The sequence below is a fragment of the Centruroides vittatus genome, unplaced genomic scaffold (genome assembly GCF_030686945.1).
Source record: "Centruroides vittatus isolate TY-2023 unplaced genomic scaffold, ASM3068694v2 contig_7, whole genome shotgun sequence".
NCBI lineage: Eukaryota > Metazoa > Arthropoda > Arachnida > Scorpiones > Buthidae > Centruroides > Centruroides vittatus.
Genome location: NW_027122442.1, coordinates 3,894,685 through 3,922,109, shown reverse-complemented (window position 1 = coordinate 3,922,109; position 27,425 = coordinate 3,894,685). Strand labels below are relative to the sequence as shown.

The 27,425-nt window shown below is 31.7% G+C and overlaps 2 protein-coding genes and 1 long non-coding RNA gene across 3 annotated transcripts in view; 1 reads left to right on the top strand and 2 right to left on the bottom strand.

Moving 5' to 3' along the window:
* Positions 1–463, bottom strand: part of LOC136980504 (thrombospondin type-1 domain-containing protein 7A-like) — a 5,512-nt gene extending 5,049 nt beyond the window's left edge. The window contains exons 1-2 of the mRNA XM_067276644.1: positions 297–463; positions 132–231 (exon numbers count right to left, since the gene is read on the bottom strand). Of these exons, the coding sequence (XP_067132745.1) occupies positions 132–189 (58 nt within the window). The 5' untranslated portion in view covers positions 190–231; positions 297–463. The remainder of the gene's footprint in view (positions 1–131; positions 232–296) is intronic.
* LOC136980509 (uncharacterized) overlaps positions 1–2,684 on the top strand; it is an 8,869-nt gene extending 6,185 nt beyond the window's left edge. The window contains exons 2-3 of the long non-coding RNA XR_010881566.1: positions 2,402–2,506; positions 2,586–2,684. This is a non-coding gene — a long non-coding RNA (uncharacterized lncRNA). The remainder of the gene's footprint in view (positions 1–2,401; positions 2,507–2,585) is intronic.
* Positions 2,548–27,425, bottom strand: LOC136980494 (thrombospondin type-1 domain-containing protein 7B-like). The gene is made up of 16 exons (XM_067276624.1): positions 27,378–27,425; positions 27,086–27,197; positions 26,830–27,007; positions 24,950–25,486; positions 18,993–19,247; positions 18,805–18,905; positions 15,784–15,942; positions 15,516–15,721; positions 15,250–15,445; positions 11,636–11,831; positions 11,457–11,572; positions 11,145–11,360; positions 10,873–11,073; positions 10,586–10,802; positions 10,338–10,513; positions 2,548–2,673 (listed from the first exon to the last, which is right to left on the bottom strand). The coding sequence occupies exons 2-15, from the start codon at positions 27,195–27,197 to the stop codon at positions 10,411–10,413; spliced, it is 2,793 nt and encodes a 930-aa protein (XP_067132725.1). The 5' UTR covers positions 27,378–27,425; the 3' UTR covers positions 2,548–2,673; positions 10,338–10,410.

Genomic DNA, 27,425 nt, shown 5'->3' with positions numbered 1-27,425 from the left:
TCACTAATGTTAATTATTTTCCGAGACATAAAATATGTAAGATTAATGAAGAAAACAATTATGTCGTAAGACGTCGTCGAAACTCTCTAAATTAAATTTAGTAAACTTTTCTTTCGATCGATGAAAATTACCGACTTGTCCTTCTCTACATCTTCGATGACAATGGCTCCAAGACGACCAAGTCGTCATCAGACAACTGCCCGCACAGGGTACTTGACACTCCTCTCTTTCCTATTGTAAACACACGTATCAACGTTTTGTAAAACGTTTCGGATATCGTTAAAGAAATTAATCACCTGAACTCCTTTAACCTCTTCCAACCATCTGGGATCCAGTCGACCTCCGACCTCTCCACTTACGTTAATTTTTAGGCAATTTTCTTTGTTTACTTCGACTCCGTCTGTCCTGCGACATTCTACCTTCCTTTCCTTGTAACCGTAACCGCATTCTGCATCCTGTTGGATACATTTAGAATAAATTAATACAGTTAGTTATTAGAAAAGTGCCGTGTCTTCGAATCTCCGTACAACTATTTACTTGTAAAAAGCAATCGGACCACTCTCCCATCAACCAATGGTAACAAGGAATGTAAGAACATGGAATTTTCTGAATCAAATCGTAGGCGCAGGGTCGTCCCGTTTCGCTAGATTCTTGAATAATCCTACGAATTCTCCATATTTCTCCTAGGTGAGTAGATAAATGTATGTTGTATATAGATACATAAAATAAGCGTAATTCAAAACTTGAAACGGTAAATATTCTGTCATTTTAGTATTTCTGGGTCAGGTTATTTTAACAAAGCTTTAATATAATAAAAACTTTAGCAAAGGAATAAAAATAAGTACATTTTATACTTTAGTATTTCTATCGATAGAATAGTAACTATAGTATATCATAGAATAAGAATGAAGCCTATGTGCTAGATCTTGAATGTGGGTTAATGTTACCTACGGTTCCAAAATGGCGGCTCGTCTCTGATTCCAGCAAATAGAAGAAAGGAAACGGTGGGGAAGCACGTTCTAACCTAACCTAACCTATTCTAATAATTTTGTTGGTAATAATTATCGTAATTTATTAGAATAGGTTAGGTTAGGTTAGAACGTGCTTCCCCACCGTTTCCTTTCTTCTATTTGCTGGAATCAGAGACGAGCCGCCATTTTGTCCACCATAGGTAACATTAACCTGACTTTGTAAGGAACATGTAAACTGGCTTCATACATATTCAGAGAAAGCTATAGAAGACTGTCGAATGGATATAATTTAAATATGTAGACTTTTTTTTAATCATTATCAACCCAAATCTTCGGATATTACTTAATAACATTGTACTGAGCAAATGCAGTTATTACAGGGAGTAAGTCTGATTTAAGTCAAATCTTTCTGCAAATAATAAATCTTTATGTAGTTTACACAGAGATTATTTAAATCTGTTCACAGCAAATTATTGTTGATCCTAGCAGATCCAGTTTCTCTCTTAAAAATTTTATTCACAATAAAAATATTAAAGTTAAGAATATTTATTACTTTAAAGCGAGAAAATTGTATAATAAAATTAAACTAGATTAAACTGTAATTATTATGGCATACTTTCTATACAAAAGAAGCTGTTTAATTAAAATTTATATGTAATTAGCATTTATTATAATTATTGCAATTATAAGTAAGAAAAAAATAAGGGAAAGAACCTTTATGATTGCAAGGTTTGCATTGTTCTTCATTCCATTCAGTCCATTCGGATAATTGACAATCGATGGGACAATCCACGTTACACGGTTTGCTAAGTGCAGGAATGGGTACCTGATAAACATTTACGATTCACTTAAGAATTGTCAAATTAATGGTTTTATTCTTAAAATAAAATGAATATTTCCATTAATTTATCTCTATCTACAGATTGTAAAATGTCATAAAGTTTAAGCAGAATTAATTATCATATCATCTGTACATTTTTACTAGAAAATTTTAACTAACCTTTTGACAGTAATCGGAAGAAACTGATTCTCCTTTACTCCTGATGCACGTTGCTGTTCTGGAACTGACTCCTTTACCACAAATGGTTCCTTCGGGAAGTATACACGAGCCCCAACCCCCGATAAACCATTTGTAATGGAAACAATTGTATCCTACGTTACAAGGTTCTTCCTGTACCAAAGAAGGACATTTTCTACCGGAAGAAGGGAGAGCCATTCGCAATACAGTTCTGTTCCTGTACCTAGAGTAGTTACTGTTACATGGCTGAAAAGTTTATAAACAAAGAATCTCACATAATTAAAGTACAGATTTTATTCGTTATTTATGAACTGTAGTTTAATTATATTAACCTGTTTGCATTCGGACCATTGGGACCAGGTAGAAACGATACAGTCGTCGGGACAATAAAAGTAACATTTCGCTATTTCAGAAGGACGAATTGAAGAATCGCAAAATACTTCGTCTACCTGCACAGGTTTTCCGAGTGTGTTACTCCGTCTACAGCTTCACGTAACGGGTAAAAGTTAACAAGTTCGTGAGATGAATATTTCTAATTAATTATTTTTATTACCTGATGGTTCTGTTTTTAATTCCGGAACCGCATTTTTTCTTAGAAACGATAGAAATTCTGCACTCACTCCATTCTTCCGTAAACCATTGATAATAATCACAAGAAATTTGGCAGACGTCTTCTTGAACCTCCTATATTTTCAAGAAATATTTATTACTTAGATTATTTCATTTTAACGTTAATAATAATTATTTTCTTTGTAATTAAATACAAACACATAATGGAAATAAATTTGTGCATTAAATATTTACAGACTAAGGCAATGCTTTATCCCATCAATCCAATTGTTGGCAATCTCTCTTGTACAATATGTCAAAAAAAGTTCTCTCTAATGTGGACTTTCTATGGGAAACTGGACCCTATTTAAGTGTTTGATACGTGAAGAAAACCCAGAAAACTTCACGTGGTCAGTCCGTTGGTCAAGCGCGAACCTCCAACTACTAGTGTTTGGTGGTTTTATTCATTGGACTATTGATGTGCCTCCTCACATTTCATATTTGTATTTAACTTTAAATAATAACAAACAGAAAATAATACAAATGTTCGAGTTTGCTTTATTTAACTTATTCATTACAGAAAGCGTTAGCAAATTTTCTACAATTTTTATTAATATGAAATTTATTAAATTAAATTTGAATGATGTATTAAATCATGTATATTACATATAATACGTGATAAATACTATAAAATATTTTGAAAGAATAAGAATGAAGGGTTGTAACGATTGTAAGCATTTGAAAGAAATTGCTCTAATTTAAGTCATTAGAAAGAAACTTATACTACACAAGAAATGTTTCAGATATCAAAATGAGAACAATAAAGCATCAGAGTTAAAACTCTATTAACTTTTCGGTTAATGTAACCCTTGGTGCCAAGATGGCGGCTCGTCTCTGATTCCAGCAAGGAAACAGTGGGACGCACGTTCTAACCTATTCTAATAATTTGGTTGCTAATAATTATAGTAATTTATTAGAATAGGTTAGGTTAGAACGAGCGTTTCACTGTTTCCTTGCTGGAATCAGAGACGAGCCGCCATCTTGGCACCAAGGGTTACGTTAACCAATTTTTTTATAAGTTATCTAATTGTCTACTTTTTCCGTCCGATGGCGAGATTATTATTAATCAGATTGGAGACAAGTCTGCCCAAGAGGGACCACCATTTATTTTGCGTTTCAGACTAAAAACATACACATATTACTACAAAAACAAACACATATACTTTTTTACTACTGGCGACATGAAGCCTAAAAAGGAAGGCCTGTCGCCATATGTGTATGTTTTTAGTCTGAAACGCAAAATAAATGGTGGTCCCTCTTGGGCAGACTTGTCTCCAATCTGATTAAGTTATCTAATGTTAAATAACGAGTCCAATTTGAAATCACTTGTTTAGATATTGAATTCTTAGAATAAAACGATCATTAAAAAACAATTAAGCGCTCAATGTATTGATACAAGTATATGAACGAGCAAAGTACAGTATATTTTTATTACAATGAAAACACATCCAATTTATTAGGAATAATCTCAGAATATCACTGAAAGTTCTATTCTACGTTCTTGTTTTTGAACATTTATAAATTAAACGAAACATTTCATCAATATTCAATTGCTCAATCATGTACTGTACATCACTGATTGAATTGATCGGAAGAAATGATCGATTGCAATTATACTACTTGACCATAAAATATATTTATTCGTTGCCGTTTTCGACACAGCTTTATTTTTCATTTATAAAATTCTTTTAAAGCTCGTAAAACGAATTCTTGCTTATCTAGAACCCATTTTCGGTGAGGAAAGTGAATTATTGTTATGACTGTTAAGTACGCACTTTGGTCGGAAATGTCAGTGGCACCGCAGAATGCTGCCATTAGATTAATGTTCAGATGCATAAAAATATAATAAATAATTATATATATATTTATTTATATGATATAATTAATAAAAACGTAAAATAAATTATCAAAGAATTAAAAAAAACTCTATTATTTTTTTTTTTTCTGACAGCGTAAGCTATCTTAAGTAAGGTATATATTTTCAAAAGTAAGAACTCGAAGTTAGTTTAATCAACTTAATCGTGTTAATTATTAACTATTAATAAATTTAAGTTAATCTATCAAAAATTTAGTAAAGAATTCTACGATGAAAACTGTATATTTTCACGGCATTGATTGATATCACCACAGGCATTTTTCTCTCGATGAATATTTTTATTTTACTACTTTTCAATTAAATTCTGTATAAATATTAATAAAATATGCATGAATATTTTAATTTTTAAAGCATATACGAAGTATTTCAGTTTATTTCTATCCATCGTAAGAAATATAAATAGTTTTGATCTCCTTTATATAATTGCTTTTAAAAATTTAATGTAAGAAGTTTTATAAAATGTATTACTTTTAATTAAATATAGTAAATATGTTTTTATTATATTTTAAGAAATTTGAAAAAAAAATAAAATAAAATACGCTTTACTCCAAATGTAATAAGAACATAAAGTAGAAGATAAATTACATCCTTGATTAAACCCGATAGCATATTTTATGAAAATCTTGATAAAATTTATTCTGAACGTTTTTTATAATTTTAAAACTCTTTTATTTAATATTTTTAAAATTAAATTATATCATGAACTCAATAAGAGTATTAAATAACTCGAAACAAAAATAATTAAAAAGGACGTAGGTAAAGAAGAAGGACGAAATAAACACGAATTTAATTTTCATTTATGAACTAAAGAAAAATAAATTATTTCTCAATTCTTAACAATAACAAATAAGAAATCAAAAATAATAATTGAATGGAATAAAATGGAAATTTTTCGAGTAAATTGTCTAGTAATAACAAAAATAAAGAACGAAAAGAAGATTTCCTACAAAACAAATCATTTGTATTTGAAGATAAATGCAGTATGTAGCAATTTCTATTAAAATTTAGACTAAAATTGAAGTAACGTCCTTTAAATTCTTAAATTATATTCTACGACTTTCCTACATTTATTTAATTATTTAATATAATAGCTAAATTACGATGCAATTGACCCAATTAGAGCGTGACGTTTCGTAAAAAACAAAATAAATAAAATGTTTTGTAATCTTATTTGGAGGAATGCCAAATAATACTAAATAATAGAAATTATGAAAACCTTGGTCCTATTTCTCCATTTAAGATGTATTGAAACGATAGGAATGTTAAAAATCTCTCTTTCTATTCATAATATAATCATTCTATAAATATTTAATTTCGGAGAAGTATCTAAATATTTTTATATGATTACATATAAACGTTATGGCTGACTTTAAAGCACACGATTACTTTTAGAATATAGTATCACATAAATCGTATAATAATTAAGTCTACAAATTAAACTTCATTACAGTTTGAGAAGAACGAGGATAATAATTTATCATTAAATTTTTATGGGTGATTTAATTAAGTTAATGGAAATTCTTGACTTTAAAAAATAGAAAAAAAATATACAGAAAATCTAAATATATTTATCACGAATTCGTATTTCTACGGATTTCTTTATTTGGCATACATGAACAAGATAACTGCCTATGTTTTATTTTACGAGAGAAAATTCTCCGATATTTACATTGAGTTTAAAGCGATACGTAAACATTAAAAAATCCTTCCTACAAACTTAGCCGTTATCCAATATTTTATATACAGAAGATATATGTTGAAAGTTGAACAAATTTCTTAATTTCCTCTTATAACATTTTCATTATATTCTCTTTCTTTAAAAAGGAGTTAGATAGATGACCGGCATGACACTATTGTTTTCAGGAAAAGTATGATTTACAGGCGCAAGACACTACTAATTTGAGGTGGAGAGCATATATTTTAAATTAAATAAATTAAAAATATGATTAAAAATTGCAACCCGCCATTGTGACGATGTCACAATAAAATAATTACTCGTTTTATTTGCCTGTTTTGAAAAATTATATTTTGTAGACGGGCGCGTATGCAGTGTTTGCAAATTCAAGTGAATGAAGTTTAACTCGGAAACGGTCGTGACAGAACACATTTTTTAAACAAATAATGTAAATAAAACTCGATTATTTATAAAATTCGGTGGTGTTTTTCTTTGTCTCTTTTAGTATATTTTCGAATAAGAAGCATTTATGAGAGCTAGAAGCGAAACAAATCGGAAAATTACCTTTTCCAGCCAATGCAAAATATAATAACGTGCTGTAATAAAATCGTATCAAATTAAATGTTAGAAAATAAAGTGTTTCTTGTAATCATTATCATCGAGAAAATCTTTTTCAATAGAAAAATAACTTTTCAGAACAGTATTACAGCACGAGGAAACAAACTTTTCGGCGCTTTCCTAGAATACAACGTAAAAATTTTTATTCGAAACATTTGAGACGGATTTCCGATTCGTTACTTGCTGTCCACCTAGCTTACACTTGTGGAATTTTCTATAGGCCTACTGTTCATGCTAAATTTCGGCATTCAGCATTCTCGAGAACACCCAAAACATTGCGGATTATTTCACACGAAAGGTTATTCCGTGGTAATAATTTATAAGAAAATTCGGCAGCCATCATAAATGATTACAAGGAGGTTAGCTTAAAATATAATTTTATTTTAACTAATATGTATAAGTAACCTTACGTGGAGCAACTTCTTAACCATATTTGCTAACTCAATATTCATTCCGTAAGTATAGCCGAAATCATTTAGGTAATCGCAATCCTTATGATATTGCAGGATCTTAGTTTTCGGCCTATAATACTTAACTGAGAATTTCACATTTTGGGAATTTCCTCGACAATATATCGACTCTTTCGTGTTCTGATCTCTCTGTTCAGTCATATTGCTATCTTATCTGACAAACTAGAGAATTATATCTCTAGTTTGACGGACTCGATAACAATATCGGCACAGACAGATGTCTAGAATTATGTGGTTATAAAATAGGTGAACCGCTACATTCGTCTCCCGATGAATATAATAAAATCGGGAAACGAATGGAAGATAAAATCGAGAAGAAAATTTCTTATCTTGGTTCGGTCGAGTCAGATTTATATATAAAAATAGAAACAATGATTAGAATATGTGACATCGATTTGTTTCTAAAATTGTCATAACCTGATCTAATTAGACGTAGAGAATTTAACAAAGTATAATTAATTAATTAATTGGGCGAAGATAAACTGTAATTAAATCATTCGTTGTTCAAATGGAAACAATTTGGTCTATTTGACTGGATAAATTATTTAAAAATTTTCAATTTTTTGAAAATTCGTCTGTGTCTTCATTCTCTAACAACGATATTTACGGAATAACTGACAGACTCTTGCAGCAATATTTTGGTTTTGTGTTTTGTTCGTGTAGAAGAAAATACCTCACTGCTTTTATTATAGTTCATTGCTTGTTACTTAATGCTTTACTATTTTTTATTTTAGTTGTTCAATAATATAGAAGTTTTACATTTAGATACAACAATGTTTGCATTTCACTTTTCCGGTAATTATACATAACATGGGAAAGTATTGGAGTCGTGTCAAATTTGAATCTGTAAATCTCCACGTTTTGACACATCTAAATCCGAAAAAGTAAAAAAACAAAAACAACGGGGAAAAATTCCGTGGATATATACTGTACGTATACATGTGTGTGTCTTTGATGTATACAAGAAGCATTGATGCTATTAGATTTTGTTGGTTTAAGGTCGAGAGAGTGGGAAGATAGAGGGGGGTCATATGTCATATCTAAAAGGTCGGACTTAGTGATGGTTTTATTTGTTCTTGGCATTTGCAATTTCTTTTCTTTTCTTTTTTCTTTTTTTTATAAAACTCATTTCTACCCTCAAAATTAAGCATTTTGCCATTTTATAATAATTTAATATTGAAAAAAGTTTTTCTTAACAAAATCTCATAACAGATGGCACCACACACAATTTTATTTATTATGATTAATAATATAAAAGTTATTTTTAAGTAAAATCTTGTAATAGCCGGGAAAGTTACGCAACTCGTTGCTGGATCTCGCGGTTATCTGTAACACAAACTTTTCTACATTTTGTACTTTATATATTTACTTTCATCGAAAACACGACAATTTTGTATAGAAAACAATTGAATTTGAAATTTGAATAACGAATCTTACAATTAAAATAACGTGAAATAATTTATATAAGTATTATTTTCGCAGATTTGTATTGAATTTGTCGCTGAAAAGATATTAAAAGAAAGGCTCGTTTTCGATACTTTTCTTTTGGAGGCATTCTTCTATTGGCTAGGCAAGAAAAAGAAAAGCGTAAAGCTCATCGACAAGCTAATAAAATACTTTGACAAGAAATTTTTATTTTTACATAATGGAGATATTTACTTTTACATGTTATTAAACACTTCTATTTGTAGTATAATAATAATAAGAATTCTCGGAGCAAATAATAACGTGATAATAATATGAACAGATATAAGTCAACTGAAACACAGTACAACGCAAAAAATATCAATTTTGTTAAAACAAATATACGCAGAGGATTATATTTAAAGTACGCTTTCTGGCCTTAAGTATTTTTCATTTTCAGTATGCGCGAAATATATTTAGATAACAGGCCTAATGTAAATTTAGATTACGTAAAATTCTTTACACAACCTTTCATTTAAATGAAGGAACTGCCCCATGTGAAATGAATTATGAATTCGAAATCTTTCATATAATATATTGAACAGTATCAGGTTCATTGCAAATGGGGTAAAGCAAAGATGGTTGCAATTTATGGTAGAAATTTGTATTTAGTTCTTTCATATTGATGTTTCATTTAAATAATGCATCTTTATATAGCATAGATTTACAAAGATCAATTGGTTTCTCGTGTAATGAATGTAATGCAATATAATAAATTATTCATTAAATACTACACCGAACTAATTTATCTATTTAATCATTCTCGATTATATAAGATTGAAATGAGATGATGATAATGTTAAATTAATTAATGAATAGAATTTAAATTCGTGATATTTAGAATTTCGTTGATTATGGGATTGCCGAGAATATTCTTGTTTGGAGTTTCAAATAGCCCACTAAATAAAGGAAATATTCAAATACTAAATGTTTCATTGTATATTCTGTAGTGTCCTCTATTAAGAAACTTGTTGATCATTGAAGTGTCAAACAGCTCAGCTGATCGCCGCCATCTTAGCACAAAGGGTAACATTAACCGATATTAGTTATGTCTTACAACTATGCAAAACTATGGACAATTTCCTAAGTTTTGATGCAAAGTGAAATTAATCCCTACATTGAAAATTATCTATGTTCATTATAATTGTACATCTGTATAATTGTACTGTACATCTATCAGATTTCTTCTTAAGAAAAAAAAAATATATTACCACTTCATAAAAGTATTCTCAAGATAATCCTCATAATCTGTTAACAGTTCTCTTTGACTACATAGAACTCTAACCTTTTGACTTTAGTTACTTCCGTTGTAAAACAATGTTCATCCATATAAGATGAGATATATTAAATATAAAAAACTTAGATTTATAATCTTATAATAAAAATGTATATTTACTCAACTTCAAAGAATATGTTATAAACTTTACAACGAAAAGAAATGAGAGAACTTCCTATTGAAAAATATTTCTTAAGAAATCATCGAAAGAATTATTTCTTGCCGGGACTCAGTTAAAACATATATTAACTAAATAACAGCATAATAGTTTCTTCCAAAAACATATATTTGTTTAAAAATACCTTAGCAACATACAGTATTTTCATATTGGAAAATTAACATTTTAAAAATCTGACTTACAGAGTTTCCAAAAGAAATAGAACAGGGACGTCCATTTCTATTTCCATATTTAATGACACGCCTCTCTCTTTTCCTATATCCATGACCACATGAAACGTTGCAAACGCTCCACTCCGTCCATTCCGACATTCGACATGAATCTGCACATTCCACTAAACACATGTCTGATACCAAACCTGTTACGAGAACAATTAAACCTACGTATTTTTAGAGAAGAAAGTACTCTGGACTCTAAATTCATACTCAACTGTTCCTGACCCTTCTGTTCGCAAGATTCAATCTTATTTCCTCTAATGTATCGTTTTCCCACGCCACATTCGCCGATACTTTCGTTTTTGTTTCTCTTAAATGATAAACTATCGTCATCCACGATGCAATCAGACCAATGACCCTCGGGAGTTGCCAAGACCTCTGCCAAAGGAAACGGTTTTGTTTCTTCTAAACGTATCCAATCACATGACTTTCCTAAAAATTAAAAAAAGTTTTTAAATGGATTTGCCTCTTCACTTCAAATAAGTAAAGTAATGCAACTGACCCAATCTTTCCCTAGTCCTCTTCAAAACCGAAGGACAACCTTTCACTTCTTCGGCAGACCAAGAAGTCCATTCTGTCGCGATGCAAGAAGCGTTGCAAAATACAAAACAAGGATCACTCGACTTCGGAACAGATTCTTCATCTAACGCAACACAGTTCCGAATCGGGACTTCTACTCCGTTTTCCTTCACACACGAAATTTCTGGAGGATAAATTCGGAGACTTCGCTCAAGATTTAAACACTCAGGAATGAATTGTTTTTGGAAAACTTACTTCTCACTCGAAAGCCCTTTCCGCAATGAAGATTTTCGGCTAAGATACAATTGCTCCAAGTCGACACGTTCCAGAAAAAAGAAGAGGGCGAATAACTGTTTAAATTCGGCAAACATTCTTTACCCACGTTGCATTTTCTCGTTTCCTCTAACGTTGAAGGACAGGAACGTCCTCCGTGCGCAGAAGATTGTAATACAAATCTCTCTCGACGCTGCACTATTCAACATAGGTAAGAACCAGTTGCATGAACACTCAAAAAAGAACACTTTCAGCGAAGAATATATTGATTGAAATTATGAGAATTGTCAAAACCTGAAAGACAGTCGTCTGAACAAGGAGTCCACTCGGTGAAGTTTGTAACTGCGCAGTCCACAGGACAAGGGTAGTCGCAGGATCGAAGATTCATCGGCTTTGGTTCGGGAGAACATCTGGCAAATATCATTCGTTACATCAACTTGTTATTGCCACATTAGACATTTTCGGATGCTTACCTGTCATCGGGAACGGTCTGATGCAAAGCAGTGACGCATTGCACGCTTCTAACTTGTACGGATTTACCACAAGTCCCGTTCTTGGGTTTTTGACACGACGACCAATTCGACTTAATCCAATGATAACCAGAGCAGATTTCGTAATCGCATGCCTCCGATTCTGTTAATGTGTCTTTGGCTGGACAAGGTTTTCCTCCTGAAAATGATTATGTTCTTAATTATTAATTCTAGACAAATTAGACGACTTAACAATTTTACGAAAGCCAGTTCTCTTTAATTATCAGAGCGATCTAATACCGATATATCGACGTATCTGAATGTTTCTGCTATCTATCGGTTCATTTACACATATTAAGTACCCATAAAGAATATTAAAATTATTTTCAATTTGATTTATTTTTCTAAAATTTTACATTAATAAAGAACGTTGTAACTAATAAAATTGTTTCTAGATTAAAACATATTTTAAATAAATCTATATTTATTTATTTTATATTTGTATAATTTATTTTCTGTAGATCTTAATGAGTCATCAGGAAAGTGAAGAAAAATAAAAATAAACAATTCAATAAAGAGTGAAAGTTTTGAAATACAGGTTGTCCCTAAAAATGACACACTTTAAAAGCTTAAAAAATCACATAATTTTCTCTCCTGTTTATGTGTAATCGATTTGAAATAATGGATGATGTCAGACCAAGCTTCGAACGAAGTAAATTTACCTAAAGTGATACTGGAAGTTTGAAAACGAAGTTGAAGTGTAAAGACAGTTTAGGAGAGAGTTTCAAACAGATCCCCTAGGCGACTTACCATCACTCAAATTAGAGATAAGTTTAAAGCAGATGTAACTGTTCAGAATGTCCACAAGAAATGTTCCGAAAAACCGCAGACGTCGACAAACCGTCACAAAACAAGAAAAGTTTATGGAAACGTATCGCCAGAGTTTAAGAAAATCTGCGGCAAGTGGGTGGTGAGATAGGAACTTGAAAATCAAGTGTCCATCGTATTTTGTAGCGCTGGCATTAGAAGAAGATTTCATGCAATGAATGAAGATGATGAGAACCGGAGAATGCAGTTTTTCAAGTGTTGCTTGGCTTCATTTCGTTGCTTTCGCGTTATCAGCAGTGCCTGGACTGGAATGGTCATCTGTTTAAAAGCAGGTGTTGACAAAAAATTACTCGTGTCTGTAAGTTACTTTAAATTTCGAAAACGAACTGTATGCCAATAAACACCGAGTTTATATTCATGCAAACTGTGTATTTGTTATTGACTAACTATTTAATACGGGAGCTATGAATAATGACAAACAAAATCGTATTATGATAAAACAGGTATTTTTATCATAATTTATCAGATTGAACGGTCGTTGTAAATACTGCTATCACCTGGTCGGAAAAACTGATATCTTGAAGAGTGATCAAATTTTAAACTCATACGGCCAATAGTTCATCTTGTGCGACATATACATGTGAGCACTATGTTGGCCTTTCTTTATTGCTAGACTCATTACACACGGTGTAATAAGTCTAGCAATAAAGAAAGGCTAGCATAGTGCTAACAAGTATATACGAAAACTAGAGAAGAAGCGTATAGTACTTGTGCGACATTTTAATTTTACTTTTGCCTCTTAAAATAGTGTTTTCTTTCTTGAAGAAGGACGATCATAAAGCAATCATTAAGTAAATAATGAATAACCGCTTCAACACCGATTAAACGAGTTAATAACAGCAAAAGACCAGAACAGTCAAATTTTTACAAAATCAGCGTACTGTATTTGACAATGATACAAAAAGTGAAAATCAAAAGTTCAGTGACTTCAAAATTACCGGAAGAATATCAGCGTTTACGTAGATATGACATTGTATCTATCGGGGGGGGGAATTAATTGTGCCTGTAAAAGAAGATAATTTGATTAAATATTACGTTCACTCTGAAGAAATATTTCAGAAATTGCATGATGACCGTCTTGCTATAGCCATGACGGCAGAAATCGTATGGAAAAAGAATTAAGTACGAAATATAAAAAATATTACAAGGGAGATGATCATAATTTACTTGAACTGATGTGAAATCTGTCAGAAAAATAGAATGTTCCTAAGAAAGGCTCGATAGTTAAACCAAATTTAAGTAATGAAATGAACTCAAGATGTCAGGTCGATCTTATGGATATGCAGTCACAAGCCGATTGGCAAAATAAAGTTATACTCACGTACCCAAACCACCTGACTAAAATCGTTCGACTACGACCGTTGAAAACCAAAAGAGCTGAAAATGTAGCCTATGTTCTTTTACACGTTTTTACAAAGCGATAACTGCAGAGAATTCTCCAAAAATGTTATCAAAGAACTGTGTAGTATGTGGCCTGAGTTAAAAATGGTGCACGGAAAGCACTCACAAAGTCAGGGTTCGGTAGAAAGATCGTTAGTTCTTGGTTGGAGACTAACAACACTAACAAATGATCGAAGAATTACGTTTTGTAAAGCTGATGAAAAATTGAACGCATAATACTGGTATAAACTGAAGCCCCTATGAGGCCATGTTTGGAGCAAAAAAAAAATGGCTTTGTCTAATCTTAAAAAATAAGCATAAAAAAAATGATTGATACGTCGAATTCCAAATGCCTAGCGGCTAACATTGGTGACACAGTAAGGATTCGTATACCAGATGAAAATCGAGCCCTCTGTGATGGAGAAAATATTTTACGTGTCGTTGTTGCAGTTGAACCGGGTACCAAACAGGGTATATTGAACCTATTATATTCTAGAAACCAATTTACTGTTTGTAAAGAAAACTTCATTTCTGTTGGCGATGAACCGGGCGCAGAAATTTCGCTTAAAGAATGTGCAAGAATGCCATCAATTTCTAGAGACCAAGGCTATAATCAATTCTGCTGCAAAATTGGTTGCAAATCTAATAGATGCAAATGCTACAAAGAAAAAGAAATTATGTAGATAATAATACTTTTCGTTAACATTAGTTTAAATAACACAGTTAATAATATTTACTTTTAAAAAATCGCATGTTGTTTTTAAAATACTTTGAAATAATTCACAAAAAAATAAATAATTCTTAAATTAATGAAAAAAGTGGAGTTAATTTTTGAAAATCAAATTGCCAAAGGAAATGTAGCTGTATTCAAAACGTCTGGTCAACTTAATAAATTAATCAATATTTATTAGGCTGCGCGGCCATTTCAGTCATTATTCACAATGACTGGGCATTATAAATAATGCTCTATTAATCACTTGGTTCATAACATATACAGTCTGTGGAAGCAAAATAAGCAAAATTTTCTCTAGAAATCAATGGGAGAAAATGCACAAGATAAAGATATTTACTATATTACAATATACAATCTTTTCTTAATGGTATAAAGAAGAGAGTTCAATTGCATATAGGGAGAAATAGTAATGGAATTAAATAAAACAGGTTCCAAAAATAATAAAAGCGAGAAGGAAATATATTGAGGTTATGTACAAAAAATTAGAAAAAATTTCTTAGTATTTGTTGTGGAAAGAGAGTCTTTTAATGACAATTACGCATTTCAGGATTTGACCTGACACGTTTATTATTCTTTTTTGAAAATGGCTGATTTATCGAATACTTCAACTATTCACCTGAACCGTGTTCCGCGATGACCCTTCTTCGTCTCGTCCTGACTTCTTCCTTTTCTTCCGAATTGCATTCGGCTTTGCAGGACGACCATTCGGTCCATTCGGCTAAAACACAATCTCTAGGACAAGGAACGTAACACGGTGCCAACAGTTTTGGAGGTAGCACGTGCATCTGGCACAGAGACGAAGACACGTGCTTCTATAAAAATCAATTTTTATTACATACAAAGTAAGATTTTAAAATTACTTTTTAATTTTTAAGTATTTACCCCTTTGGGATTGATGCAAATCGCTTCCCTTTTCATTACTCCTTGGCCACAGGGTTGTGTGACGTCATGCAAGCGACACGAACTCCAATTTCCCGTCACCCATCTGACCACTTCTGGTTCCCGACAGGACTTCACTTCCACTAACCAGGGACACTCGTGAATGCCGCTGGGTTTTCGTAGGATTTCTCTGGTCCTCTTCCGATAACCTAATTAACGAATAGCTGATTAATTGGATCGTCGAAGCTAAATAGGACACCGAACACCTCACCTGTAGTTGATTTTAACGGATCCCGAACATTTACAGGTAGACAGGTACTCCAAAGAGACCATTCGGAGACTGTGCATTTCTTGGCGCATTCCACGTTGCATTGTTGCATGGATGGTGGTCTGATTTCTTTACAATTTCTTGCTTCCACCGGAATTAGATCTAAAAAGATATATATAACATCGATATCGACCGCTTAGAAATAGATTCAATTAAAATAATGTGTTCTATAAAACTGACAGCGAATTATTTATGCGAACATAAATAATTTCGTAGTTTATTTAAATTTTTTAAAGAATTCTATTTTGTAATGGCAGTCGTAATAGCAGCTTTTCCTGAAATTCGATATTAGAGATCTCATCATTTCAATTTATTAAAAATATATCTGTACAACAAATAAAAGATACGTATGCATTCTTTTTCTTCCTAATAATATTAATAGAGATTTTTATTGTTTTATTGCCGGTTTTTTGAATGTTTGATCGAAACAATTCATTAAATTCTAATTTACTTCTAAACTGCATAGAGGAAATAAATAATGTACGACTATTATTATCTTTGAACATTTAGTTCTCTGATGATGCTTATACACCAGAGAACTTAATGTGGATATTATATTTTATAATGCATTAATACTTTTTCTATAAATTGCAACAAGTTTTCTATATATTTATAAATATGCTGTGTTGTTTGGGCTAATCTCCAATGGTTTTCTTTGAAACATTTGAATAGTTTTATTTTCATATAATTTAAACCCGGCCTACTGATAACTGATAGAAATAGCCTACTTTTAGTATATATTCTATATATAAAGTATTTGTGGCCAGTCAATTATTTGCCAGTTCTACCTGCAACTTATGCACAATTTTTCCCACCAATCGAAAAGTTTAGACGTTACTGTTGTAGATTAAGGCCAATCAAATCATAAAATTATACGAAATGCATGGTGATTAACAATTGATAAAATATTAAAATTTTAATCTTTTTGTTGAAATTTAATTACGAAACAGTAAAGATATACTTTATAAATATAATGGAAAACACAGTAAACATTTATCAACTGGGGTCCGGATTTACCAACGTCTCGTAAGATACGACGTAGTATCTCTCCAATATCGTAAAGTTGTCAAAAGCTAACAATATTTTACATTCGCAAAACACTTTGTAGTATTTACGACTAAACATAAGAAATTGGTAACGAGAGTGTGACTTACGACATCAATAACGATCGTTTTCGTTTTTAATAGAACCAATAGGAAGGCATTTCTTACTTGTTAGTGACATATTTTCAGAATTTTCTCGCGTCGTGTGTTTTGCAATGTCTTAGAAAAAATAACATTTTATTTCAGTAGTATTAAAATGGGTAGGAATTACTTTTAAATACATTTTTAATCTGTGAAATAGATAACACTTAAGATTCGCTTCTATCGAAAACAGTAATCGACAAAGACAATTACTGAGCATCGTCGTAAATCTTTACGTACAGTAGATGGTTAAAACGTATGGTTGCCTCCTGCACGCAACCATTCGGCATAACGATTGCTTACGCCTATTATAATGTTATTTATTAGCTCTGTTGAGAGCAACTTGAACCTTATGGAGGCTGATGAGATGCAACTCGTCTTCCTATAACATTCCTGATATGTTCTATGGAATTTCAGTCCGAAGATCTTGCTTGTCATTGCATTCGAATGAATACCATCACTATCAAGAGTGCAGATCCGTATATCGTCGAAGAAAATGAAGTATACGCTCACAACGCTTGGAAAAGTCTCACATGGTGTTCCAAAACCGTCTCTTTACAGTGGCGTAGCTAACATAACTGGCGCCCGGGGCATAACACTTTATTGGTGCTCCCTCCCCACTCCAGAAACACATATAGTTTGTCTTGGAGACCATTTGGGCGCCCCCTCTGCGAGTGGCGCCCGGTGCATGATAGACCCCCTTGCACCCACTCGCTACGCCACTGTCTCTTTACCTCCTTGCAATAATGACACCCCATGCAAAAATGTAGAATTTAGTATGGTATTAAGCACAATTTAATCGCTCCAGACAATCATATTATCACCTACAAATTAGTCTCTTTCCACAATATTCATGGGACTGTATCGGGTTCCCCTCTCTCTTCAGAACCTAATCCGATGTGAATTCTGTATCTGGATTTCAGGGAATATAACATTGGCTCTATTCTTTCAAAAAACAAAAAAAGCTCTTCTGTGCAAAGAGATCAACTGAACACAGCGTAATGGACGTTAAGTGCCGTTTTGTGCTCTTACCAAAGTTAAAGTATGAGGCTCATCCTTTTTCCGTGAGAGAACAATGGGCGATGTTGTGTATCTAGATATGCCAAAAAATTTTCTAATTTTAGTATTTTACGGTTAACAATGATACAGAAATATGCATGTACTTTTAGCAAAAAAACATTATCGTTCAGATATCTGGAATTTCTCCAATAAACGTTTCCCAAATCGATGGATGGGTTGAGTACAGCCAACAGCATGGCCACATCTTTCCCAGGTTTAACAGCTCTTAACTTTTTCTTCTTAGACTTTACATAGGTCTAGTGCTTATTACGTCTTTGTCTACAAATCTCACTGAACTCAAAACTCGAATATCTGTCTCACTTAACGAAGTGATAACAGATATGCTTCAATAAATATGGCAAGAAATTAAGTTCAGGTGAGATGTTTGCCCTATCAACAATGGCACTCGCATCGAACCAAAATGACTGTTCGAGGCAAAACTTGATGTGTTTTGTTGTAAATTAACGTCTCAATCGATTCTGTTTGTCTTTTGATTTAATATGCTCTTAGATTTTTAAAGTTATTTTTGAATCACTGTATTATCGAGTTCAATCAAATAAATCACGGTAGCTGCAAAAGACATAAAAATCAGATTCGACCTGGATTCTCCACAGAGACATTTACGAAGTTTCATAAAAATAAAAGTGAGAGAGCATAAAAATATGGGATTTTTTTAGAATATTGTATATTAAACTGAAGAGAAAACAATAAACAATACTACCTTTGTTTCTCATACAAAGGACTATCCTTGTCTGGAGTCCTCCTCCACACGTTTTACCTTCAGGAATGCAACGGCTCCAGGCGGAACGAACCCATTTAAATCTGCAAATTATGGAAATTCTCTGAAATATAATTAAACCCGTAAATATCCTTCTGCGCAGACGGAAAACGAGAGCAAACTTTACTCACTCGCTATCGCACGATGCCAATCCGTCGCGGACGGACTTTCTCTCCACCAGGGGAGGACACGGCGCTCCCTCTCCTTCTGGAAGTTTTTCTATCCTTCTACGTCTACGTCTGTGTTCCGGATACACGTGTCCGTCGGAAGTGATGCAACCTTCTCCGACGGTGGTCCATTGGCTCCATTCGGACACCCGACAGTCCCGAGGAATTATACAGCTTTCGATCAGTGGTATCCGCAATGGAAAGTGATTCTCACACCAGCTGACGGAAAAATAAGTACTTTAAATATAGAAAAGATAATATAAAAATTTTATAGTAATAAACATAAGGGGTCAGCCTGTCTCTCTGAGTTCTCCAGAGAGACAGGCTGACCCTTTTATTATGTCAAAATCCCGCCAAATATATAATTTAATATATTATTGAACGTACAGCACACGTTGATATTTGTACGTAACATAAAAATATTTTAAACTGTAGCCTACTTAATATTTCGATTCGTTTTAGTAAAATAATACACTTTTCTAAATTCCTGTAATTAGTTTGCATTGTCTTATATACTAAGACTCTAATAATTAGTGAAATTTATCAGTAGCATATCAATAACGTAATTAATATAGTAAAACAACGAATTAGTCATTCGTTGTAAGTGAATTTCAGTTAGATAAATGTATGTAGATATCATAGAATATATAAAATATAAATTGATTAAATACAGCTGTTTTACAGCATATCAATATTCGATATTTCATTATTATAACTATAATTGCTGTTAATTAATACAAGATTCACGCGATTTGTATTTGTAGATATTGCATGAATTTCTAATTATTAAGAATTATAACGTCGACAATGCAGTCATATTAGTTTAATTAATTTCTTGAAAGACAATATTTACAGAAACACCGAACTCTACGATTCTATCAATGTAAAGTGAATGTAAACTTGATTCTGAATATCTGTAAACCTGTCTAGATCAGTTATGAGCAACCTGCTGCCCAAGAGGTCCCGTGGTCAGCGGGACTTGGCAACGTAATTTTACTTTCTTGTCTTCTGTCTCGTGCCATTATTCAACCCTAAATAAGCCGACATTCGTGACGAATAACATTCAAATTAAAAAGTCAACCAGTGAAAAGATTATTGCCTTCGTTACTGGTCTAGATTATGGCAAACACGACAAGCTTGGCACGCAAAGATCAATCCAGGCTCCACGTATTGCGTGGTCTTATACCATCAATTCAATCCTATTTGGAACAACAATGATAAAACTCTTGTCGTTATAAATTGCTCTGCATGATATTATTATAATTAAGTAAACCGGTGTTGTTTATAAAATTCTTGCAAATATTAATTAATGAAAATGCATACCTTTTCCGACGAAATTGAACATAAAAACTTCCCTCGTAATTAATTATTCTCAGAAAAATAAAATGATTTCTAATAAATGAAAGAAATAACAATGAATTAAGAACAAATAAAATTTTGCAATGGTACAACATATTTTATAACGTAAATATTTAATTATATGAAATTTAAAAGTAAATAACAAAACTGCTATTGTAGAGAAAACAAGTACAAAAATCCAACTGTATCTACCTTCAAATAATTTTAATTTTTAACGGTTTTATATAAATTCCGTCGAATAGATTCTAACCGACCAGATTAATTAATATAAAATGTAGCATTAATGACTATTCTAGCGATTGGAATAATTTCTTATTTTTTCGGTAAAAGAGAGAGTTTATTAGAATCTAATTCTCTGCCCTCGTGCAAACCGGTCGAGGTACAGTTGTAAAATCTTATTTTTTGCCCCAATGTGTGTTCTATTTTGTCTTATATTTTATTTCTATTCATATAGACCTGTATTTACTTTTATTGATATTGAAATTCGTACGTTTCTACATTTCAAGAAGCAATTCAGATCGTGAAGCGAAAGAAATTTATACTACGATGGCAACATGATTCTCGACGTTTATCAATGAAATGCAGACTTTAGTATTAATAGAGACTAAAATATATACTAAACATCATTTTCTGTGTTAATTTTTCATATTTATTTGCTATGTTAGCACATCAAATCAATAACGTATTTTTAAATAAAATCAAGATAACGCGTTTATAAACTGTGAGTAATAAGTTCTTATCAATAAGCTCTTAGTGTCTACCTTGTTATAATCGCAACTCATTCTCGTATCTACACACAGAAACGATAGTATACATTTCTCGAAAACGTAAAAATTAAAATTACAATATATTCAAATAGGCCGGAGAAAAAATGCTATAAGAAAAGCTGCACTCTCGGCAGTTTATAAAGTGATTTAAACTAACTCGTTCAATTGGATTAGAGAAGAGAAATGTCTGACTTCTCGTAAGTTAAGAATCTAAATTCGAATCTGACCAATAACAGAACAGAAAATTTATTCTGCTGATTGGTAGTATTATTTCTATAACCAACAGTGCTTTAATCAAGCAAAGTTACCTTTACATAATACATCAATTTTAATCTCGTGTGTATTTTGTTTTCTTCATTGAAACTTTTCGCAGTTTCCGTTGATCTTTGTCTCGTTTGTTGATAGAAATGCAAGATTTCTGCTCATGTGTGAAAGCATTCTCTAGATAACCGCACACATTTCCTTAATTGACACTAACATTATCTGGATTGTAGCTATCTCGTCGCTACAACCAGGTAATATTTATTTTATTTATGCTTATTTATGCATATAGTTTATCTCTCTTTACAATTTCTCTCCGTTAATTCACTTTCAGATACTGTTAACAACAGAATTATTTATAAAGCAAAAGAAAACATGGTTAATGTAATTCTTGGTGCCAAGATGGCGGCTCGTCTCTGATTCCAGCAAGGAAACAGTGGGACGTACGTTCTAACCTAACCTAACCTATTCTAATAAATTACCATAATTATTAGCAACCAAATTATTAGAATAGGTTAGGTTAGGTTAGAACGTGCGTCCCACTGTTTCCTTGCTGGAATTAGAGACGAGCCGCCATCTTGGCACCAAGGGTTACATTAACCGAAAAGATCATCCTTCCGTAATGAAATTACTCACATCACAATGCTAATATCGAATACACATTTATATTAAGCATTATATACTGTGTATGAATTTTTGTAATTTTTTTATAGATTAAAAAATTTCTAAATTTGAATCGAAAAATTATAATAATAGCACAGATTTAATTACATCATTACATTGATAAAAATGCGGAAATTTTTTCTCAATGTCCAATATCGAATTTAGGATCAAGCCGAATCTATATACAGATAATTCAATGAAGAAAGTAGAGAATATCGATGTCAACATCGATCGCGATGCCATCTGTTTGTGTATTCGCTAAGTTCATTATTAGGATTGTGGCGAATATTTATTGACCAATGCTCTTTCAATACGTCATTGATTGACTATTGTCATCCAAATGACTTAATCACTATTTTATATAATACTATATAATAGCTCTCGACATTAAATTACTACTTTTTATACGAATTTAATACATATATAATTATATATTTTTACTAAACTGGAAAGGAATGAGATGACTGGAAAAACTGAAAGCCGGTTGTAAATGTATAATTAATACTTCTCAAACAGGTATTAAAATCGAAATAACTCAAATTTTCATATAAATATAATCAGAATAAGTATGAGAAATAAAGATAAGAAATAGAAAATATAATAAGTGTTATTGAAATTCCTGTTTAATCTACATTCAAATTAAACAGGAATTTCAATAACTCTTCAGTCTGTAAATTGAATAGCAGACCTCAAAATTTTATTCGAGGTCATTCGTTCGACTCCATTTTTTTTTTTCAAATATTCAATGCTTTTGAATATTGATAGTTTTATTGGATTTGTTTTTATTAATCCTTACATTGTCGAGTATTGAATTATCCAAAAATTTCAGTCCAACACAATAATGTTGCAATTTTTAAAAAAAAATTAAATATAAGACTGTTTCATTGTTTAAAAAATTTCGATATAAAAAGACACCTTTAAATATCGACATTTAGTAACTACGTGGATTTATTTTCTACATTAACAATGAAATATTTCTATAAATAAAGAACAAAATCGAAACGCCATATTGTAATTTAAATCGAAATTACAATATAATGAAATTAAATTAAAAACATAGTCGTTAAAACAGCGAAATAAATTAAATGATACAACCATTTCGTTGATAGTTATAGCATTTAAATAACATTATCTATCACACAAATGTTTTACATAAAATTGGTCTGAATAATTACGATTATCCTTAAGTAAGTACGAATATTGTAATTATATATACGTCGCTTAGATCTATAAGAATAGCTGTATCCGTATGTGTATATATTTCAGGAGTTATTAAGCTGATAAATCAAACCATCGAGGTAATTATCGTCCAGCGAAAAATCATGTTAATTGTTACTGAAATGAATCGATAGAGGATAAAGCAGGGCCTTGAAAGAAGGAAAACACACAAACAGACACACAAACACGCAATTGCCCGACTTAGGAATTATCTGACTTCATTGTAATTAGAATTTCTAAAAGTGAAATATTGTAATTTCTTTTTTGTTTTCGTTCTTGCAAACTAAAATACATTGTCCAAAATTAAAATAAATAAATAAAACGACATGCCATATTTTTGAAAGTAACTTTAATATTACAACTAAATTTATGATTACATTTAATTAAATTTATATAAAAAAAAAATTAAAAAAAATCTGGAAAGCATTCTCAAAAAATTATTATTAATAATATTATAATTAGATTTTTAAGATATTTTCAAAATATTTATAATAATTTTTTAAAATTTTATTCAGCATAAGCGAGGTTGAGGCCGAAGTTATAAACGCGAAAACGTGTACGTCGGACGTTCAGCGCCGTTTTCCTGTAAGACTAGAAGTTTGACAATGGCGTATGGAAAGTCAGTGGAATCATGCTCGACGTTCCAAACGCCATCGTTAAACTACTAGACTTACAGGAAAGTGGCGCTGAACGTCCGACGTACACGTTTTCGCGTTTAAAACTCGGCCTCAACCTCGCTATAATACCGATGTCGTTTTAATTAAATGAGATTTATAAAGGTTTTCTGTTGAATATATCGTTCAAAAATATGTGAAATTGAGTGCGATATTCGTCAAAGTAAGCCATATAATTTACATTTTAAATAATAATAATAATAATAATAAACTTAAGTTTAATTTAGATATTTATATATCGTATACTCTACGCGATTAACTTATTGTTTACTTTTAACAGAATATAGTACTTCCTAATTAATAAACTGCTGATAGCAGCATCGACTCTCTTGCACCTAAACTAATTTTACGAGTTAAATGAATTTTGTCGAGAAGGGAAACGTGAATCTGTGTTCATGAATCAATAATTACATTATAAGGAAAACGTCTAAATATTTAATTACCATTACCTCTACGGGTTAACGAAGAAAAGGCGTATTGGTTTACATAATTTCCGATCGGATAGTAATTGCTTATCTGTTTTTACAATGCTACGACCGTTTGTTCAATTATAAAATTCGTAAATTCGTAAAAAATTCTTGCTTTTGACTATTGGCTAACTTCGTTTTAATACATTTATTACCATTACTATCGAGGAGATTATTTTAAATCATTATTGACTGAATAGCCAGAGCATTAGTATAAGATTCAGAGTCGTAACTGCGTTTAGGGGAAACTTTTTGAATTAAAATCATGTAACTTTTGGTCTAAATCGGAAGTTCGTATATAGTTAATTGGGACCTCTTTCCCTAAGCTTTTCATATCTGATCTTCGCTTTCACCTGTGTAACACCGAGATTAAGAAAGGACGGCAGACAGAGAGACGGACAACTGGGAATTTATAGGTCTACAGTCTTTTTTGAGAAAGTCATTTCTATACTAGAAAAGTTCACTTTCAATTCTACAAATATATTCAATTAAAATGATTAATAAGAATTTACCTCAAATGGACGTCTTGTCCAAAGCCATCGATACAAGATACGTTTCTGGTTCTAAATCCTACCCTTGGCACATTCGAAGAAGAGTTTCTGTTTTCACTTGTCTTGGAAAGGCAGGAACTCCATCTGCCTAATTTTAGAGAATATTCTCGATCGGAACCTACTTGTTTCAAGCATTCTCTTCGATGTTCGCATGGTTCCGATTGAATCAGAGGGGGACAAAATCGGCCTCCTTCTTCTGGAGCCACCAACACGGTCCTGATTCTAGTGCGATTGACCGAACCACACACTTTGCATTCTGACCATTCTCCGAAGGCCGAAACAACACAGTTCTGGGGGCATCTCGTGATGCATCTTTTTTCTACCACAGGCTTTATATAGAAAGAAGAACAAACTTCGTCTGGTAGAGTTCCTACGTACTTTCCTTCGTGTCTACTCTTGTGAATGCAAACCACTTTTCTAGTCTTTCTCCCTGGACCCTCTTCGCAATATCTAGAGCTGTTAGACGACAGACAATCGCTCCACTTTCCAATCTTCCACCTAAAAATGAATTCTTCGAATTTATAACTAATTCTAATTATTAATTATTCTAAGTAATTTGTAAGTTAACTTATGATACATTTTACTCTTCATTTTAGTCGAATTTAAATCATTTTCTTTCAGTTTATGAATGACTCAGTTTGACTCCAAAGCAATATCTTTGTTCATTATAAATACTAACAATAATAATAATCGTATAAATTTTGTCATTAATACCGATTTCAATATCAATGTCCATAAAACAATTATTCGATATATAAATTAATAATGCATAAGACAAAGAATCTAACTCTTATATTTTCCTGAGAGTTTATTCTTTAAATTTCTCTGGTCAGCTTTCAAAGTTATCTTAAAAGTTTAAAATCAGTAAAATACAGTTTTAAAGATTTTATATTTCCGTTAATAAAAATAACATTGATTTTATAGGGGTAGGAACCACTAATGAACCCTACGTTTTCTCCTCAGTTTAGAGGGGAGAAGCGAAGAAAAATCCACCGTTTTCCCCTTTAAACGGCCATGCAAATTCAGTTATTTTCTAAACTATAAGACCCGAAAATGAACGTATATTACACTGAAACGAACCAGAATTATATTTATTGGTTTTATGTTACGAAAACTTGTTCCTGTTTCCTATAATCTTTCCCATAAAAGTTGAGGTAAAAGTTATATTAACAGGAGCAGGTTTTCATATTTATATATCTATTAAACGAAAGTATTCTTCCTTAATTAGAATTTAGTTTTAATGATTAACAGTTTTAGCTTTCATTCTATCTCATTGTATCTTTTCTAAAGTATAGGCCTATATATTTGGTCTATAACAGTTTAAATTTGTTATAAAATTACTTGATTACAATCTCAAATCTTCACAATTACTATTTTATTTTGTGGATGGTTCTTTCTAATTGCAGATTACTGAATACAGATAAATTTAAATCAATTGATACAGACTGGAGAGATAAAATCAAATTGTAAGCAAAGTAGGGAAGTAAATCATTTTACAAAATGGTCAAATAAATGCGTGATTTCTAGTCAATAATTTAAAATTTTACAGTGTAATATTTAGTTTAAAAACCAGTGTTCTAACCCGTTCTAACCTAACCTATTCTAATAATTTGGTTGCTAATAATTATGCTAATTTATTAGAATAGTTTAGGTTAGGTTAGAACGTGCGTCCCCACTGTTTCCTTTCTTCTGTTTGCTGGAATCAGAGACGAGCCGCCATTTTGTCCACCATAGGTAAATTTAACCAAATTAAGATATTAAATGTTGACTGACAAAAGGAAAATCTCAAATGCACTTGGAATTCATAACTTTTCTCGTATAGATGTGTATAAGAGACTTACCTGACGGAATTTTTATATTTTTGGCAAACTTTGAAACAAAGTTCTCTTTCCACAGGTTTTTTATCGTTGTCACATTTTCTTTCTAGAGATTGATAACCATTAACTTCTACGCACCAGACGTTTCTCTTTCTTTCTCCGTATCCACAGTTCGTTTCGCTATAACATTCCTCCCAGGGACCTAAACGAAAGTATCAAGTTCTTATTCTTTCCTTAAAAATTAACTGTACTTTAAAAAACTATTGAAATTATCAAATACCGGTTGTCCATAAATACTCCCGAAAATGCTCGGAAACATTCTTTAACTCGACGTTCTGTACTTGATGCAGCAACACGAAAGCTACCAACAAGAATTTAATGCGTAAAGTCATCTGTAATAAATAATTTAGCAACCATAAAATTCTCGATAAATAAGTTTATATTAAAAATGCCTCAAAAAAAAAAAACTTGTAAAAAATAAAACTAAAATTATTTTACGATACTTTGGTGTAAAATGATAAAAATATGAACATTTTTATGGTTTTAATTTAAAAATTTTAACGCGAATTTACCGTGTTTTACTTTATGTGCTACACTAACTCTTGCGGTCGATCTTCACT